Source organism: Chiloscyllium punctatum, chromosome 45 (genome assembly GCF_047496795.1).
Source record: "Chiloscyllium punctatum isolate Juve2018m chromosome 45, sChiPun1.3, whole genome shotgun sequence".
Lineage (NCBI taxonomy): Eukaryota > Metazoa > Chordata > Chondrichthyes > Orectolobiformes > Hemiscylliidae > Chiloscyllium > Chiloscyllium punctatum.
Genome location: NC_092783.1, coordinates 47,641,653 through 47,660,672, shown reverse-complemented (window position 1 = coordinate 47,660,672; position 19,020 = coordinate 47,641,653). Strand labels below are relative to the sequence as shown.

General features: G+C 42.1%; 1 protein-coding gene across 2 annotated transcripts in view; it reads right to left on the bottom strand.

The window, feature by feature from the left end:
- Positions 1-1,614: 1,614 nt before the first annotated feature.
- The window catches only part of LOC140467373 (ciliary microtubule-associated protein 3-like), a 31,547-nt gene continuing 14,141 nt past the window's right edge, over positions 1,615-19,020 (bottom strand). For both annotated transcript variants that reach the window (XM_072563690.1, XM_072563691.1), the window contains exons 2-6: positions 14,926-15,065; positions 7,770-7,862; positions 5,591-5,727; positions 4,379-4,496; positions 1,615-1,969 (exon numbers count right to left, since the gene is read on the bottom strand). In XM_072563690.1, coding sequence (XP_072419791.1) covers positions 1,901-1,969; positions 4,379-4,496; positions 5,591-5,727; positions 7,770-7,862; positions 14,926-15,065 — 557 coding nt within the window. In that variant the 3' untranslated portion in view covers positions 1,615-1,900. The remainder of the gene's footprint in view (positions 1,970-4,378; positions 4,497-5,590; positions 5,728-7,769; positions 7,863-14,925; positions 15,066-19,020) is intronic.

The window sequence follows — 19,020 nt, the reverse complement described above, 5'->3', positions numbered from 1 at the left end:
TATGCACTTTTATAATATAACAGGACACATTTTTGTAAAAAAAATGGCTTCAGGAAAAGACTAGAATGTCATGTGAGTGAAGCTATTTTTCTCCCCTTGATGTATGGGTAGCTTATTCAGAGGCATTTCGTATATATCCATTGAAAAGAACCATGAAAATGATTGTATTTATTCTTAAAATATCTCAAAGCCAATAAATATATTTGAAGTATCAGCAATTCCTTTCTGGTGTATGCATGCATCTGCTACCTTTGTCCTCCTAGGTGGTGAAAGTCATGGGTTTAGAAGGTGCCATCAAAGTGCAATTTTCCTCTAAACCATAGATCATCCTGATTTGGAAATAATATTGTCACTACGTTATCAACCTTAAAATTCTTTCCTAAAAGCATTGTGATCTGAAACAAAAACAAATTGCTGGAGAAACTCAACAGGTCTGGAAGCATATGTGGGAAGAAAAGCAGAGTCAACGTTTCGAGTTCAGTGACTCTTCATCAGAAGCGTTAACAGCTAGGATAAAATGGTATTTATGCTGAAGTCACATTTGAGGGGTGACAGAGGTTTCCAAAGGGAGAGGTGAGTGAATCAGAGGAGATGGAGCCCAGAGTGAGAGAAAGGGACATTGGTGGATAAACAAGGAAATTAGGGGATAGATAGTCAGGGTAGAAGAAAAACTGTAACTGCTAAAATCAATCCATGTCATGGCAAGAGCAGGTGTGGAGTTGTAAAAACATGGAAAGATGGAATCAGGCTGCAAAAGTTTTGAAGTTGATGTCAAGTCCTAGTTGTTGCAGTATTCCCCCAAAGGGAAATGACATGCTTGGCAACAGCCACCCATTCTCACATACTCCTAAATCCATTATCACATGATATGGTTACATTCAGTACAGCTCACCCATTTTCTCGTACTCTTAGCTCATATTACTTATTCAATTTTTCTTCTGTCCTGGCCTGATATCCAAAATCTCTTTGTTTACCTGTCCTTTTATATTTCTGTCTGAGCTCCATCTCTACCTATCCACTCATCTTTGTCCCATCCTCACCACCAAAAATTTCAACTTCAGCACAAATGCCACTTTTTCTTCACTGTTAACAGTTCTGTTGAAGAGTCAACAGACTTGAATCGTAGCTGTACTTTCTTTTCAGATGCTGCCAGATCTGCTACAATTTTCCAGCAATTTCTGTTCTTGTTTCATATTTCCAGCATCTGCAATACTTTGGATTCTTTTAAAGAGGTATGAAATCTTACATATTTATCTTAATTGATCTGACATCACTTTCAAAAGACTGGTAATGAAGCACCCCCTCAGTATCTGGAATGTCATCTTAGAATTATGCTGACATCCTACATTAGGGATACAACTCACAACCTGACTGTACAGAAAAACCTGTACAGTCAAAGTGACATTTCAGGTTTTGGCCAATTCATTGTAATGTCAACCTATCTTACTGTGATTTGGAGATGCCGGTGTTGGACTGGGGGTGTACAAAGTTAAAAATCACACAACACCAGGTTATAGTCCAACAGGTTTAATTGGAAGCACACTAGCTGATGAAGGAGCGTCACTCCGAAAGCTAGTGTGCTTCCAATTAAACCTGTTGGACTATAACCTGGTGTTTTGTGATTTTTAACTATCTTACTGTGCTTTGAGACATTTCATTCTTCAACTGTGTGAATAAAATACATTTTAACACTGACATGTAGAAACTAATTTATTCAGAAAGTTGAATATGTTTAATGAGATTCATGACACAGGCACATAATTACAGAATAAAATGTTAAAAACAGCAAAAATCACACATTTATATGAATTATCCCCTCTTTAAATCAATATTTGTACGCTTGAAACATCATGTTTTGGCATAGTGACGACTGGCATTCAGACATTAGAATTATATTTAATTATGAGAAGTACAAGCTGAAATATGCCACTCTGTTCCTGTGTTTCCGGAATTCTTTGTCACTGGCAAGCTAAAAATAAAACAACTTTTAAAATTATTTTTTTAAAATCAAATGTATTATTTTCTTTTACTGCTTCTGAAGGTTCTGAATCATGCTGATATTTTCTATAGGTATTAGACGTATGCTGGTACCTCACTCAAATGGCCATTCTTGTGAAAATTTATGGATAGTACGCATTATCAAGTTACCAGATTATGGCATGTAACGTCTGAGTTTAATCCTCAACTGGCAACCACAAATTTCCAACATACAGCTGAACAGTGATCAAGAAAGGAAACCCCAGCTGGATTTCCCTTCTCTTGACCAGGCACGCTGAAGCCCACCTCAGTGCCATTTCAGCAGAGATTAACCAGCCTAATACAAAGTCAGTATAATCAAACTTGAGTTCCTAGGTTTGCATGACCTCAGTTGTATTTTGGTAAGGCATCATTCATGAAATCAGAAAAGCTTGCATGTTATCTCAAGAGCCACATGATTTAACTCTTAGGTCAAATATTACAAGTGTTTAATATCAGAATGATTAGAAATCTCTTCTGTAATATTTTAAACCACTTAGTTCTTGGCAGGATAAACACAAAACACTTGAAACAAGAGAAATAGCTGATGTTTTCAGTCTGGTATAATTCTTATTTAGACGGACGTTCTGAAGAAGAGTCATAGAGATCTGCAGCACAGAGAAAGGCCCTTCAGCCCATTGAGTGTGTGACGGTCAAGAAATAACTACCTAACAATTCTAATCCCATCTTCCATCATTTACCTTATATGCCTTGGCATTACAAATGCACAACTAATTATGAGGATTTCTGCCTTTACCAATCTTACGGAAAATGTGTTTCAGGTTCCCACTACCTTCTGAGTGAAAATAAAAATTCCTTGCATGGAAGCAAGGTCATTGGGGATATTTAAGAGACTGCTGGACCTGCATATGGTCACAGAAATTTGAGGGTTCGTACATTAGGTTTACCTTACATGAGGATCAGTGGTCGGCACAACATTGTCGGCTGAAGGACCTGTTCCGTGCTGTACTGTTCTATGTTCTATGTCCTGTACATTTCCTGCCTCTTACCATAAATCTATGGTCCTTGATCATTGATTCCTCCACAAAGGAGAAAAGATCTCCTTAGAGTGCAGCTTCCTAGCTCCATGAGTAGTAGAATCACAGATAGATAGGATAGTGAAGAAGGCATTTGGTATGCTTTCCTTTATTGGTCACAATATTGAGTACAGGAGTTGGGAGGTCATGTTGTGGGAGGACATTGGTTAGGCCACTTTTGGAACATTGTGTGCAATTCTGGTCTCCTTCCTGTTGGAAGGATGTTGTTAAACTTGAAAGGTTCAGAAAAGATTTACAAGGATGTTGCCAGGGTTGGAGGATTTGAGCTTAAGGGAAAGGCTTAATAGGTTGGGGCTGTTTTCCCTAGAGCATGGGAGGCTGAGGCGTGACCTTATAGAGATTTATAAAGTCATGAGGGGCATGGATAAGGTAAATAGACAAAGTCTTTTCCCTGGGGATGGGGGAGTCCAGAACTAGAGGGTATAGGTTTAGAGTGACAGGGGAAAGAAAAAAGGGACCTAAGGGGCAACCTTTTCACGCAGAGGGTAATACGTGTATGGAATGAGCTGCCAGAGGAAGTGGTGGAGGTTGGTACAATTACAACATTTAAAAGGCATCTGGACAGGTATATGAATGGGAAGGGGTTAGAGGCATATAGGTCAAGTGCCGGCAAATGGGACAAGGTTAGGTTGGGATATCTGGTCAGCATGGATGAGTTGGACGAAGGGTTTGTTTCCGTGCTGTACAGCTCTATGACTTTATCCTTCCTACCTACCTATCAATGCCTCTCATAGTTTTATACATCTATCTATGCCAGGCATACCAGAAACATTAACCCTGTTTCTTTCTCCACATGTGCTGCCAGACTGGCGGATTGTCTTCAGCATTCTCTGCATTTGTTTCAGATTTCCAGTCAAAGGATCTGAGGGGTAACTTTTTCACACAGGGTGTGGTGCATTTATGGAATGTCTACGAAAGTGGTGGAGGCTGGTACAATAGGAAACATTTAGAGGGATATAGGGTCAAATGCTGGCAAATGGGACTAGGACAGATTGGATGTCTACTAGACGCAGGCGAGTTGGACCAAAGGGTCTGTTCCTGTGTTGTATGAATCTATGACTGTACCTGCAAAATGTTGCCTTAATTCATAGAACATAAAACTAATACAGTGCAGGAACAGGCCCTTTGGCCCTTGTGCCAAACATGGCTCCAAATTAAACTAATCTTTTCTATCTACCCTTAGTTCATATCCCTTGCATAATATCTCTCCATATCTTGCAATATATCCCTCCAGTCCTTGCAATTCTTGTCCATGTTTAGCTGATTAGGCTCAGAGGACATTTCTAACACTATTTTAGTCATACCTCAATTCTCAATGTTCGCTTTTTTGGAGCAGGAACCAAATTCCAGTCTGGAGCACCAAATTTCATTGGCCATGTTACATGCTGGTTCCTTTGTTCATTAGGGTGATATGTACCAGGGCTACAAATTCACAAAATTCACATGTTAGTCCTGGATATACAGATTAATCCAATCCCATTTTTTAAAAATAATGTAACTTTATTATTTGTGTCTGCAATATCTAAAGTAGGTTCAGTGCACATTGTGGTAAAGCTGGATTTTAAAAAATGCAATTCATCCAAAATAAGAGTATTTGTTTAAATTTGTTTAAAAATTCTACATGAATTATCTTGCTCAGTTTGTTTTCATACAAAATGTTGAGCCCTCAGTGTCTCATTTTAGTTATTATCCATCCATGAAGTTTTACCTATAAGTCAACTAAATACATCAATTTTGAGGAAATATTTAACAAAGGATTTTATGGATAAATGCTTGCTAGACAGGGGAAATCAAGGGTTATTAGGGCTAGATGGGAAAATGGAATTCAATAAAACAAAAAGATCTTAAGTACCTTCCAAACCCACAATACCCTCCATCAAGGAGGACAAGGGCAGCAGATACATGGGAATACCACTAGCTCCAAGTTCCCAGCCAAGCCACTCACCATCCTGACTTGGAAATATATCACCATTCCTTCACTGTCCCTGGGTCAAAATCCTGGAATTCTCTCTCTGTGATCCACCTACAGCACACAGAGTGCTGCGGTTCAAGAAAGCAGCTCATCACTACTTTCTCAAGGCAACTAGAGATGGGCAATAAATTCTAGCTAGCCAACGATGTCCATGTGCCACAAAGAAATAGATCTGCAATGATCTTATTTAATAATGGAGCAGTTCAAGATGCCCAGTGGTCTACTTCTGCTTATATTTTGTATGTTTATATGAACCCCAAGTATGGCACTGATACAGTGATGTACAAACAAAAACAAACGATCTCTCCAAAGGCAACATTTTTCAGGTAATGGAAGTCATTATTAGAAACTAGTGTCTGCAATCATTTTATGACACCACTGTGAATATGATGTATAGTGGACATGGATCTAGTTCATTATTGTTGACTCCTAATTTTACTAAAGCCACAAAGAAAACAACTCTAGCTGAAAACTTCACACTTTCTGTAAATGACGAGATCAGTTACAGTTAAGTATCATTCTATCTTTTAATAGCTTTACATACCCAGGAACCACCAATTTATTCAATGAACTCTCTCTGCTTCTTGGAGTTGAAGAACCAAATGGTGCACTGGAAGGCTTGAAAGTTCGCTCCCTTCCCAATCTTCTCTGATATACTGCAGGACCAGGTGATATAGTCAGCTGTTGAGAGTAGGTTAAAAAAAAGAAGATACAATTCACAAAACAGCAGTAGAGACAAATGAAAAACATACGCAAAAAGCAAGAAGATAGGGAAAGACAAAATGAAGGTAATGAGAATGAAACAACTGCCAAAAGAGAAACCAAAAAGGTGATACAGAGGAAACGGTAACTGAGATAAAACGATGGAGAAATAACAACAAAAATAAAGGTAATGTGTCATGGTATAAATTCTTCAAAGAGTTAGGAAGCTACAAGAATACATCAGAAAGCACATTGGTCAGATCAATGCATTGTGTGTTTTCTTTCATTTTAAAAAAAGCTTTGCTGTGCAGTGATCAAACATTTCAACTGGCAGTTTAAATTAAGTATCAATGTAAATGTATGAGCAACATATTCGGAGTCAATTCAGAGAGCCTGGAGAGAGAACTTGTGCACCTTGGCCTTCTTTTGTTTCCAGGAACCTTGCTCACATTCCTCTGACTTCCTGGCATCCTCTTTTAAACCCTCAATAGCTTCTTGTCAAACACCTTCATGATGCAGTCTGAACCTATAGTCCTGCAGCACATTCACACCATCGAGCATGTGCCAATACTTTCCAAGATATATCCAATCAGTCCTATCATTATCACCCTGCCCATCCTCATGTTTTTTTTCTCTATTCATCTATCACCAACAACTAACTAATTACATTTTCAACTCTCATTTGAATCTCTATCCATCGCAATATCAGGGAAAGAGTGTGCTACAACTTCTAAGCACATTTCCTTGTATAACCTTTGACCTAAATTGCAATAATTCTATGCTACTTGATTGTCAATCCTTTAGTCAGTATTTTTTATTCTAGCTGCACCCTTCATACTCTCCATAAAATCCCCTTAGGCTTCTTGGCTCTAAGAAGAACAAGACCAGATTCTCAGTGAACCCTTATCCCTGGAGCTATTCAGCTAAATCACTTCTGAACCCTCTACTAAACCTTTACATTCTTCTAATGCCCTGAATTGGAAACTGTAATCACAGTGTTGTTGAATTCTTTTATGAGGATTCACTACTAATTATTTGCTTTTGCACTCCATGCCTCTATTAAAAAATCACATTGAAAACTCAGGAATCAGTACGATACACTTTACAAACATGGCTTTGTCAGACAATTGCATGCAATTTGGCCATTCACAGACTCGTTTTAGCAATTGTTGATGAGAAACAGCCAGTATTTGAAGGAGCAGCTCGTAACAATCCATCTCTCATGAATGACGACCGCCTTCCTCTGACAGGTCATCACTTGAGAAAGGGGGCAGCAGTTTTCCGAGCACAGGTCCCATTAAGGCAAGAGACTCAGTGATTGGCACCATCTCTATCACCTTTTCCTGGACCCAGTCAGTTCAATTAAATGACTAGGCAAAGACTACCTCCAGCGAAGAAGTAACCCTAGAGATGTAAGAGAATCATGACATTGAAGTTGGTGTACACATGCTACTAAATGACCAGAACGTAGGTCTTGCAATTCAACTGCAGCAACATTCTAATCTCTTAAAGGTCTGAGTTAAGACAAAGGAAACAATCAGTAGCAAAGCCACATTAAACACACATGCCTTTACTTCCCAGCATCAGCTTTGACAGCAGAATGGAATGGCACTATGATACCTGCATTCCTCCTCAGTCCAGAAAGAGACCAGAAGAAGTTAAAGCTGAGAAAAGATACAAAATAATGGTGTTGTACATTGATTACATTGAGCACTGGTCTGAAGTCTTTGCCTTCCATCCATTCTGAAACAGACATTGAGTCATCTGGAGTGTCTGATTATAGACACAGATCATGGCTAACCACATAAAACATGACAATCTTTTAAAACAATACTCTTTTATCATAAGCAGCAGCAGTTTTCAGGTTTCCTTAGTTGAATTTCAGGATTGAATATTCTCACCCTCTTAGGCAGCCAGTCTTCCACCTTTATAAAATTTTGCTGTCAGATTGTTCAAATTAAACTATCGAAATACATATATGAATTTTTTAAATTCATTCTTATTGCAAATTCATAGCCTACCTTTGGCAGAAATCGAACTGACGTTCTTGCCCCTAGAGTGTATCCCATTTTACTCTCCGGTTTCCTTTCTAAGTTGTCAATCAAACTGTTTGTCTGCAAAATAAAACATAAATCAGAGACCAATTGAGATTTGTGATATGATAGCATGGAGTTTATACCATTGGAGTAACACACCAGAAAAACTAATAGTCCCAAGATGATAATTCAAATCGAATAAATTGCAGGAATTTAACTTTAATTACTTAAATAAATCAGAATTTTTAAATAAACTGGAAAGAGTGTCCATAAATCTAACAGGTTTTTGGAAAATAACTGAATTGGTTCACAAATGTCCTTTAATGAAAGAAATCTAACTTGATTCAATTTAGTCTATCTGAGACTCTAGACTCACAATATGTTCTGGTCAGTCCACGAAGGAGTTGAAGATAAATTGCAAGGATTATTTTTGTTTGATAACTCCAATGAAATCCTAAACATAAAACAATGGATTTATGGTTCTTTTTCTGGAAATAGTAAAGAAGAAAATATTCACAAAAGTATTTCCAATACTTCTGCACATAGCAGCTGGAGGAAGCCGGTACGTGAGCACTCATTATTTCATTCAGTTTTTTTCTCAAAACTTTCAAGGTGCTACATATTGTAGATCGCATCTCATAAGTTCACACTGGTTAAGAGCAGAGTTGTGAACTGGAGCTCCTCCTTCTCCTCTCTTGGCTTTAGATTAAGGGTTTAATTAAATATGGCGCATCATCCTTATAAGCTGCTTCCATCACTAACCCAGTTGCCTGCAGCTTAAACCTCCATATAAACTGAATGGGTTATCTTTATCATCAAATAACATTAACTTCTATCTGGCTAAGATTATGGAAAGATGTAGAGGCAATATAGTAGTGGTGATGGGAGATTTTAATTTTTCCAACATTGACTGGGATACACTTAGTGTCAGAGGTCTGGATGGGGTAGAATTTGTAAGAAGCATCCAGGAGAGTTTTCTAGAGCAATATGTCAATAGTCCAGCGAGGGAAGGGGTCATATTGGACCTGGTGTTGGGGAATGAGCCAGGCCAGGTGGTAGAAGTTGCGGTGGGGAATCTCTTTGGAAACAGTGACCACAATTCTGTAAGTTTTTGAATACTCGTAGACAAAGATGAGAGTGGTCCTGAGGGAAGAGTACTAAGCTGGGCCAATGCCAATTATATCAAAATTAGGCAGGAGCTGGGAAATGTGGATTAGATACAGCTATTTGACGGGAAGTCCACATTTAATATGTGGGAGGCTTTCAAAGATAGGTTAAAAAAAGAGCAGGATAGGTACGTCCCATTGAAGGCAAAGGATTGGAAAGGCAAAATTCATGAACCGTGGATGACAGGAGAAATCGTATGACTAACCAAGAGGAAAAGGGAAATGTGCATAAGGTCCAGGCAGCTAAGAACAGAACAGGCCCTGGGAGAATACTATTAGAGTAGAACCAGTTTTAAACAAGGAATCAAGTGGGCTAAAAGGGGTCATGAAATAGATTTAGCGGGCAGAATTGAGGAGAATCCCAAAGCCTCTTATTCGTATATAAGAAGTAGGCGGTTAATTACGGAAAGGATTGGTCCACTAAATGGTAAGGAAGGAAGGCTGTGTGTCGAACCTGAGAGAATGGGTGAAATTCTGAATGATTACTTTGCATCAGTGTTCACTGAGGAAAGGGACATGATGCATGTTGAGATTAGAGATAGAAGTTTGATTAGTCTGGATCACATTGACATAAGTAGGGAAGATGTGTTGGGTAGGCGAGACGTTATTAAGGAGGACAAATCTCCAGAACCAGATGCGATCTATCCAAGGTTGCTGAAGAAACCAAGAGAGGAAATAGCTAGGAAATTGCTGACAGATACCTTTGTGGCATCCTTAAGCACAGGTGAGGTGCTGGAGGACTGAAAGATTGCTCATGTTGTCCCCCTGTACAAGAAGGGTAGTAGGTATATTCTGGGTAACTACAGACCAGTGAGCCTGACGTCAGTGGTGGGAAAGTTACTGGAGAAGGTACTGAGGAATATGATCTATTTATATTTCGAAAAGAATGGGTTTATCAGTGATAGGCAACATGGTTTTGTGTGGGTGAGATCATGCCTCACCAACTTAATAGAGTTCTTTAAGGAAGTGGCCAAGTTGATGGATGAAGGAAGGGCTACAGATGTCATACACATGGACTTTAGTAAGGTGTTTGATAAGGTTTCCCATTGTAAACTAATATAGAAAGTGAAATCACATGGTGTGCAGGGTTTTCTAGCTAGGTGGATAAAGAACCGATTGAATAACAGGAGACAGAGAGTAGTAGTTGAAGGGAATTGCTTGAAATGGAGAAAGGAGACCAGTGGTGTTCCACAGGGATCAGTGCTGGGGCCACTGCTGTTTGTGCTATACATAAATGGTCTGGAAGAGGGCACTGTTGGTATGGTCAGCAAGTTTGCAGATGACATGAAGATTGGTGGAGCAGCAGAAAGCATAAGGGACTGTCAAAGAATACAGGAGGATATAGATAGACTGGAGAGTTGGGCAGAGAAGTGGCAGATGGAGTTCAATCCAGCCAAATGTGAGGCCATGCATTTTGGGAAGTCTTATTCTAGAACCAATTATACAGTGAACAGAAGGGCCTTGGGAAAAGTTGATGAGCAGAGAGATCTGGGAGTGCAGGTCCACTGTACCCTGAAGGTTGCTGCACAGGTGGATAGAGTGGTCAAGTAGGCATATGGTATGCTTGCCTTCATTGGATGGGGTATTGAGTATAAGAGCTGGCAGGTCTTGTTAACATTGTATAAGAGATTGGTTCGGCCGCATTTAGAATACTGTGTACAGTTCTGATCGCCTCATTAGCAAAAGGATGTGGACGCTTTGGAGAGGTTGCAGAGGTTTATGAGGATGTTGTATGGAAGGTGCTAGCTATAAAGAGAGGTTGAGTTGGTTAGGTTTGTTTTCATTAGAAAAAAGGAGATTGAGGGGGAACCCGATTGAGGTCTACAAAATCATGAAGAGTATAGACAGGGTGGATAGAGACAAGCTTTATCCCAGGCTGAGGGATCCAATAATGAGAGGTCACGCTTTCAAGGTGAGAGGTGAACAGTTTAAGGGGGATATATGTGGCAAGTACTTTACACAAAGGGTGGTAAATGTCTGGAACACATTGCCAGAGGTAGTAGAGGCAGGCACGTTAGATTCACTATCTGAACGGATACATGAGTAGGTGGGGAACAGAGGGATACAGATGCTTAGGAATTGGGCGACAGGTTTAGACAGTAGATTTGGATCAGCTCAGGCTTGGAGGGCCAAAGGGCCTGTTCCTGGGCTGTAAACTTTCTTTGTTCTTTGTAATAACATTTGAATCATGTTGCTGAAAAGGTGCTTAGACTTCCTGGTTTGATTGTTAACATTAAACCCACTCTCACTTTTACACTTGGAGTGAGTGTGTGCGTTTGCTGAGTAAGGAAGTGTCCAAATCTTCAATTTATGCAAACTTAATTTAGATTGCAATTTGTAATTTGCTTAAAGTGAAATCAAATTGTTTAATTCTGCAGTTGGAAGTTTTTGAGCAAGCTTATTTTCAAGGGCAATATTGCAAGAGCAACCTAACTGAAATGGCTGAAACTGGATGCTCATTTACTGAGTGAGATTGACATGTCATGTGTGGAACATATATCTGTATAAGTATCCAACCCAATGTGGCTCACTACTTAAGTGTGACATACAATAAAGTGTGAAAGTTAAATGTCTCAAGAAGTTCACTGGAGAAAGGAGAGAGGGGTTTGGTTGATTTTTACCCAGCAATGCAGTGATTAGTGAATATCCTGGTCTTTAAAGGGAAATAAATGTCGAGAGTTTGTGCTCAGCTCTTCAGTCTTTATCAGAAATAGCTTGTTAGACAAAAAATTGATTCTAGCACATTAAAAAGGAAACTGACAATAAAATGCAAATACCAGGGATACTAGTGATTCGAATTAATAATTTCATGGATTATGTTGAAATGGTAGGTTGGTTGATGTGGTGCAGTTGTAATGTGTGGTAGTTGGGATGATCCACAGAACGATCTGGTGATCTGTAGCAAGTTACATCCATAAGCTCGAGCAACTTTGGATCTGAGTTGAGGATTTGTTTTTATGAGCTGCACACATTGTTTTGCACTAGGAAGGAAAAAGGATACCTGGACACTTTGTTTCAGGAGGCAGTCATATGCCTTATATTAGGGTAACTCAAGCTGGGTTAATGAACAAGAATAGGAGGGTGCGATTATGGGGGAGGCAGATATGGAGACCCTAGGGGCAGCTCTTGAGAAGTTTTGGCCCCTGCAATTGTAAAACAATAGCAAGGGTTTTGCAACCTATGGATGAGAGCAAAGACTGCAGGGACAATGAACGACCTAACCAAGGCATCATGGTACAGGAAGCCATCCAAGTGGGAGGAGGAAACAGGAACCCAGTAGTGATAGAGGATAATATGTCTGCAACTGTGAGCATGGTATATTGGCGGGCTATGTTGCCTGCCTGGTTCCAGGGTTAAAAACAACTGCTTAGGACTGGAAAGGATCTTAGAGCCAGAGCTGAAAGAGTTTGAACAGTTAGGAGCTAAAGTGAAAAGTAGAACATCTGAGATGATAATCTCACAATAGCCACCTCAGCCACTGACAAATTGGCAGGGAGTATATAAAGTAGGTAAAAACAATGATTGCAAGTGCTGGAAACCAGATTCTAGATTAGAGTGGTGCTGGAAAAGCACAGCAGGTTAGGCAGTATCCGAGGAGCAGCAAAATCGACATTTCAGGCAAAAGCCCTTCATCAGGGGGTAAATAAAGACAAGGAGTAAAATGTGTGTCTTAAAGATTAGTGCAGGGGGAATGGGTTCAGTTCATCCACCAGTGCCAGGATGGGAGTTATTCCATTTGGATGCTCTTCACATCAACTATGAAAGAGAAAAAAAAGTCATTTTGGGAACAGTAGCTTTAAACTTAAGATGAGAAACTTGGGTTAGAAGCAACTGTAAACACATGGGAACGAGAAGTGTTGGCTGGAGTGGAATGGGAAAGAGGTTGAGCAGAAAAATCGGTGGATGAAAAATAGCAGATTTTTAAAAAACAAAAACGTCATCACTCATACAAATATATATTCCAGGAAGAAGGATTCTAGGAAGGAATAAACCAACCCTGGGTAGCTAGGGAAGTTAAGGACAGGATCAAAGTGAAGCAAAGACACACAATGTTACAAAGATTAGAGGTAACTCTGAGGATTTGGAGATTTAAAAGCCTACAAAAGATGAGCATAAAGTGGAGGGAGAAAATAAACTGAGGGTAAACTAGCAAATAATGCAAAAACGGATGTAAGAACTCTCAACAGGAAAAGAGAAGACAGTGAACATTGGGCCCTTAGAGAACAAGGCTCGGGAAATAATGGGGAGCCAGGAAATAGCAAAGGATTTGAACAAATACTTTGTATCAGTCTTCACGACTAATAGTGTTTCAAGTATACTAAATAATGAAGGGTTGAGGGGACTTGTGTGTCTTGGGGGGGAATAAACACAATAACTATCATCTATAGAAGAAGTACTAGGGAAATATGTGGGGCTAAAGGCTGATATACCACCTGGATCTGATGGGTTGCATCCGAGGATATTAAAGAGAATAGCTTTGGAGACAGTGGATGCACTGGTCACAATCTTTCAAGAATCTATAGAATCTGGAAAAGTCCCATAGGACTGAAAAACTACCAAGAGAATATCCTTATTCAAAAAAGATGGGAGACGAGAAAAACAGCTTTACCTCTGAATTTGGGGAAATGTTAGTCTAATATAAAAGGTGTAATAGCAGAGCATTTAGAAACTCATAATATAATCAAGGAGTCAGCATAGATTCAAGACAAACTCAGTGAAGTTCTTTAAGGAGGAAACAAGCAGGTTTGATAAAGAGGAACCAGCAGATGTAATATATAGTTCTTATATTTTCAAAAGGCATTTAATAATCTACCTTACATAAGGCTACTTAATAAAAGAAGAGCATATGGTATTGGGAACATTATATGAGCATGGATAGAGGATTGGCTAACTAATAGAATTCAGAGTTGAGATAAATGGAGCATTTTCAGGAAGGCAACCTGTAATTAGTGCAGTACCACAGGGATCAGTGTGGAGCCACAATTATTTACAATATATATTAATTACTTGAAAAATGAAAATGAATGTCCCATTGCAAAGATTGTGGATGATACAAGAATAGGTTGGAAGGCAAATAGTGATGATCAGAGTCTACATGAAGAAATAGAGATTAGATGAGTGGCAGAAACTTTATAGGTAGAAATAATGCAGAAAAATATGAAGTTATTCACTTTGGCAGGAAGAAAAGAGGAGTGAATGCTGTTTAAATGAAGAAAGAAAATAGAATACTACAGCACAGGATTTTGGTGTCCTAATGCATGCATCACTAAAAGCTAGTATCAAAGTTCAACAGGTAATAGAGAAGGGCCTTTATTTCATCAGGAATGGAATATTAAAAAAAAGTTAAATCTATACAAGATGCTGATCAGACCACAGCTGGAACATGGTGGACAATTCTGATACCCTTATCTAAGGGAAGATCTACTGTTGTTCGATGCAGTTCAGAAAAGGCTTACTAGGTTGGTCTTGGGTCTGGAAAGATTTGCTTATGTTGAATACGTTGAGAGATTAAGAAAATGAGGAGACCTTATTGAAAAATACAAAATATTTAGCAGACTTGACAGGATAACAGCAGAAAGGTTGTTTCCCTTTGTGGACAATTTAGGGCCAGAAAGCACAATCTCAGAATAAAGGGTCTCCCACATAAGAAGGTGGTGAATCAGTGGAATTCTTTGCCATAGAGGACTGTAGGGTGGCTGAATAAGTATATTCAAGGCAGAATAGACAGGTTTTTAATAAATAAGAGAATTGAGGTGGGAGATGGCAGGAAAGTGGAATGAAGGAATATCAATCATCTGTGATCACATTGAATGAGAAACAGGCTCGATGGGTCATTGGTCTACTGCTGCTCCAATTCCTTATCATCTTCTGTGAAAATAGAATACTAACATTTACAACATGTTGTCATCTGTATCTACATTGATGCTCTCAATGTATGATGAATGGTAAGGTTAAAATTAAAAATTCTTCCATACAAGATAGGTGTCATAGTGCCCAGGTCCACAATCTGGTGTTCCTCTTATCGGGGGATATTCATTTCCATGTCTGTCTGGGGACCAGTAGAGCGGAAACATCTTTCGATCGGGAACATCTGTTGGCAAATTGTTCTTTTTTGCTAGGAGAATTCGAGAGAAAACGTTGAAACAACTTACTATAGTGTAACAGTTCTGAAACAGCAATCAATTACTTCAACAGTTACCATTTCATATTATGAAATGAAGGGTTTGAATTGTCCTGGATACTATTCATTCACTCATGGGATGTTGGGTAGAGCTGGCTGGTCAACCTGTCTACCCCCCTCCCCCACTCCAACCTCTCACCCTCACAACGTGCAGCCCTCCAATCCCTCTGCTCCAATCCCAACCTCACCATCAAGCCAGCGGATAAAGGGGGCGCAGTGGTAGTCTGGTGCACTGACCTCTACACCGCTCAAGCCAAACGTCAACTCGAGGTCACCTCTTCCTACTACTCCCTCGACCATGACCCCACACCCCATCACCATACCATCATCTCCCAGACCATACAGAACTTCATCACCTCAGGAGATCTCCCACCCACAGCTTCCAACCTCATAGTCCGGGAACCCCGCACTGCCCGGGTCTACCTCCTTCCCAAGATCCACAAGCCTGACCACCCTGGCCGACCCATTGTCTCAGCATGCTCCTGCCCCACTGAACTCATCTCTACCTACCTCGACACTGTCCTATCCCCCCTAGTCCAGGAACTCCCCACATACGTTTGAGACACCACCCACGCCCTCCACCTCCTCCAAGACTTCCGTTTCCCTGGCCCTCAATGCCTCATCTTCACCATGGATATCCAATCCCTCTACACCTCCATCCGACATGACCAGGGCCTCCAAGCCCTCCGTTTTTTCCTCTCCAGACGTCCCCAACAGTACCCTTCCACCGACACTCTCATTCGTTTGGCCGAACTGGTCCTCACCCTTAACAATTTCTCCTTTGAATCCTCCCACTTCCTCCAGACCAAAGGGGTAGCCATGGGCACACGTATGGGCCCCAGCTATGCCTGTCTCTTTGTTGGCTATGTAGAGCAGCTGATCTTCCATAATTACACCGGCACCACTCCCCACCTCTTCCTCCGCTACATTGATGACTGCATTGGCGCCACCTCGTGCTCCCGCGAGGAGGTTGAGCAATTCATCAACTTCACCAACACATTCCACCCTGACCTTAAATTTACCTGGACCATCTCTGACACCTCCCTCCCCTTCCTAGACCTCTCCATCTCTATTAATGACGACCGACTTGACACTGACATTTTTTATAAACCCACCGACTCCCACAGCTACCTGGATTACACCTCTTCCCACCCTACCTCTTGCAAAAATGCCATCCTGTATTCCCAACTCCTCTGCCTCTGTCGTTTCTGCTCCCAGGAGGACCAGTTCCACCACAGAACACACCAGATGGCCTCCTTCTTTAGAGACCGCAATTTCCCTTCCCACGTGATTAAAGATGCCCTCCAATGCATCTTGTCCACATCCCGCACCTCCGCCCTCAGACCCCACCCCTCCAACCGTAACAAGGACAGAACACCCCTGGTGCTCAACTTCCACCCTACCAACCTTCGCATAATCCAAATCATCCGCCGACATTTCCGCCACCTCCAAACAGACCCCACCACCAGGGATATATTTCCCTCCCCACCCCTTTCCGCCTTCCGCAAAGACTGTTCCCTCCGTGACTACCTGGTCAGGTCCACCCTCCCATCCTGGCACTTTCCCCTGCTACCGCAGGAACTGTAAAACCTGCTCCCATACCTCCTCCCTCACCTCTATCCAAGGCCCTAAAGGAGCCTTCCACATCCATCAAAGTTTTACTTGCACATCCACTAATATCATTTATTGTATCCGTTGCTCCCGATGCAGTCTCCTCTACACTGGGGAGACTGGGCGCCTCCTCGCAGAGCACTTTAGGGAACACCTCCGGGACACCCGCACCAATCAACCACACCGCCCCGTGGCCCAACATTTCAACTCCGCCTCCCACTCTGCTGAGGACATGGAGGTCGTGGGCCTCCTTCACCGCCGCTCCCTCACCACCAGACGCCTGAAAGAAGAACGCCTCATCTTCCGCCTCAGAACACTTCAACCCAAGGGCATCAATGTGGACTTCAACAGTTTCCTCATTTCCCCTTTCCCCACCTCACCCTAGTTCCAAACTTCCAGCTCAGCACTGTCCCCATGACTTGTCCGGACTTGTCCTACCTACCTATCTCCTTTTCCACCTATCCATTCTACCCTCTCCTCCCTGACCTATCACCTTCATCCCCTCCCCCACTCACCCATTGTAGTCTATGCTACTTTCTCCCCACCCCCACCCTCCTCTAGCTTATCTCTCCACGCTTCAGGCTCACTGCCTTTATTCCTGATGAAGGGCTTTTGCCCGAAACGTCGATTTCGAAGCTACTTGGATGCTGCCTGAACTGCTGTGCTCTTCCAGCACCACTAACCCAGAATCTGGTTTCCAGCATCTGCAGTCATTGTTTTTACCAGTATTTATTGGCTACCCTAGTTGCCCTTGAGGATTTTCGTGAGCTGCCTTCTTTATTGTTGTAGTCCATTGATGTAGATATTCCCACAAAGCTCGGTGAAAATGTTGGAAATCAGAGTCAAGATTAGAGCACAGCTGATCAGGCAGCATCTGAGGACCAGGAAAATCGACGTTTCGGGCGAAAGCCCTTCATCAGGAATGAAGCAGGAAGCCTCCAGGATGAAGAGATAAATGGGAAGGGGATGGAGCTGGGGAGAAGGTAGCTAAGAATGCAATAGGTAGATGGAGATAGGGGTGAAGGTTATAGGTCTGAGAGGAGGGTGGAGTGGACAGGTGGGAAGGGAGATTGGCAGGTAGGACAGGTAATGAGGACAGTGCTGAGCTGGCAGGTTAGAATGGGATGAGGTGGGGGGAGGGGAAATGAGGAAGCTGGTGAAGTCCATATTAATGCCTTGGGGTTGAAGAGTTCTGAGGCAGAAGATGATACGTTCTTCATCCAGGCGTTTGGGTGGTGAGGGAGTGACAGTGGAGGAGGCCCAGGACCTGCATGTCCTTGGCAGAGTGGGAGGGGGATTGAAATGTTCAGTCACGGGGCGGTGGGGTTGATTGGTGCGGGTGTCCCAGAGATGTTTCCAAAAGTGCTCTGTGAGAAGGCGTCCAGTCTCCCCAATGTAAAGGAGACCACATCGGGAGCAATGGATATGATAAATGACATCTGTGGATGTGCAGGTGAAACTTTGATGGATGTGGAAGGCGCCTGTGGGGCCTTGATGGAGGTGAGGGGAGAGGCGTGGGCACAGGTTTTGCAATTCCTGCAATGGCAGGGGAAGGTGCCAAGGGGGGAGGGTGGGTTGTTGGTGATTTGTATGTGTAGGTGGGAGGAGTGGGGGAGGGGGTGGGCAGGGAATAAACACAATAACTATCATTGATAGAAGAAGTTCTAGGGTGTAGTAGTGGTAGTTTATCACACTGACCTCTACACCGCTCAAGCCAGGCACCAACTCTAAGACACTTCCTCCTACCGCCCCCTCACCTGCCATCACCAAACCAACATCTCCCAGATCATACACAACCTCATCACCTCAGGAGATCTCCCACCCACAGCTTCCAACCTCATAGTCCGGGAACCCCGCACCACCCAATTCTACCTCCTACCCAAGATCCACAAGCCTGACCACCCCGGCCGACCCATTGTCTCAGCCTGCTCCTGCCCTACTGAACACTTCTCCACCTACCTCGATACTGTCCTATCCCCCCTTGTCCAGGAACGTTCGAGACATCACCCATGCCCTCCAACTCCTCCAAGACTTCCATTTCCCCGGCCTCCAACAGCTCATCTTCACCATGGACATCCAATCTCTCTACATCTCATCCGCCATGACTAGGGCCTCCAAGCCTTCCGTTTCTTCCTCTCCCGACGTCCCCACCAGTACCCTTCCACTGACACTCTCATTCATTTGGCTGAACTGGTCCTCACCCTTAACAATTTCTCCTTTGAATCCTCCCACTTCCTCCAGATGAAAGGGGTAGCCATGGGCACCCATATGGGCCCCA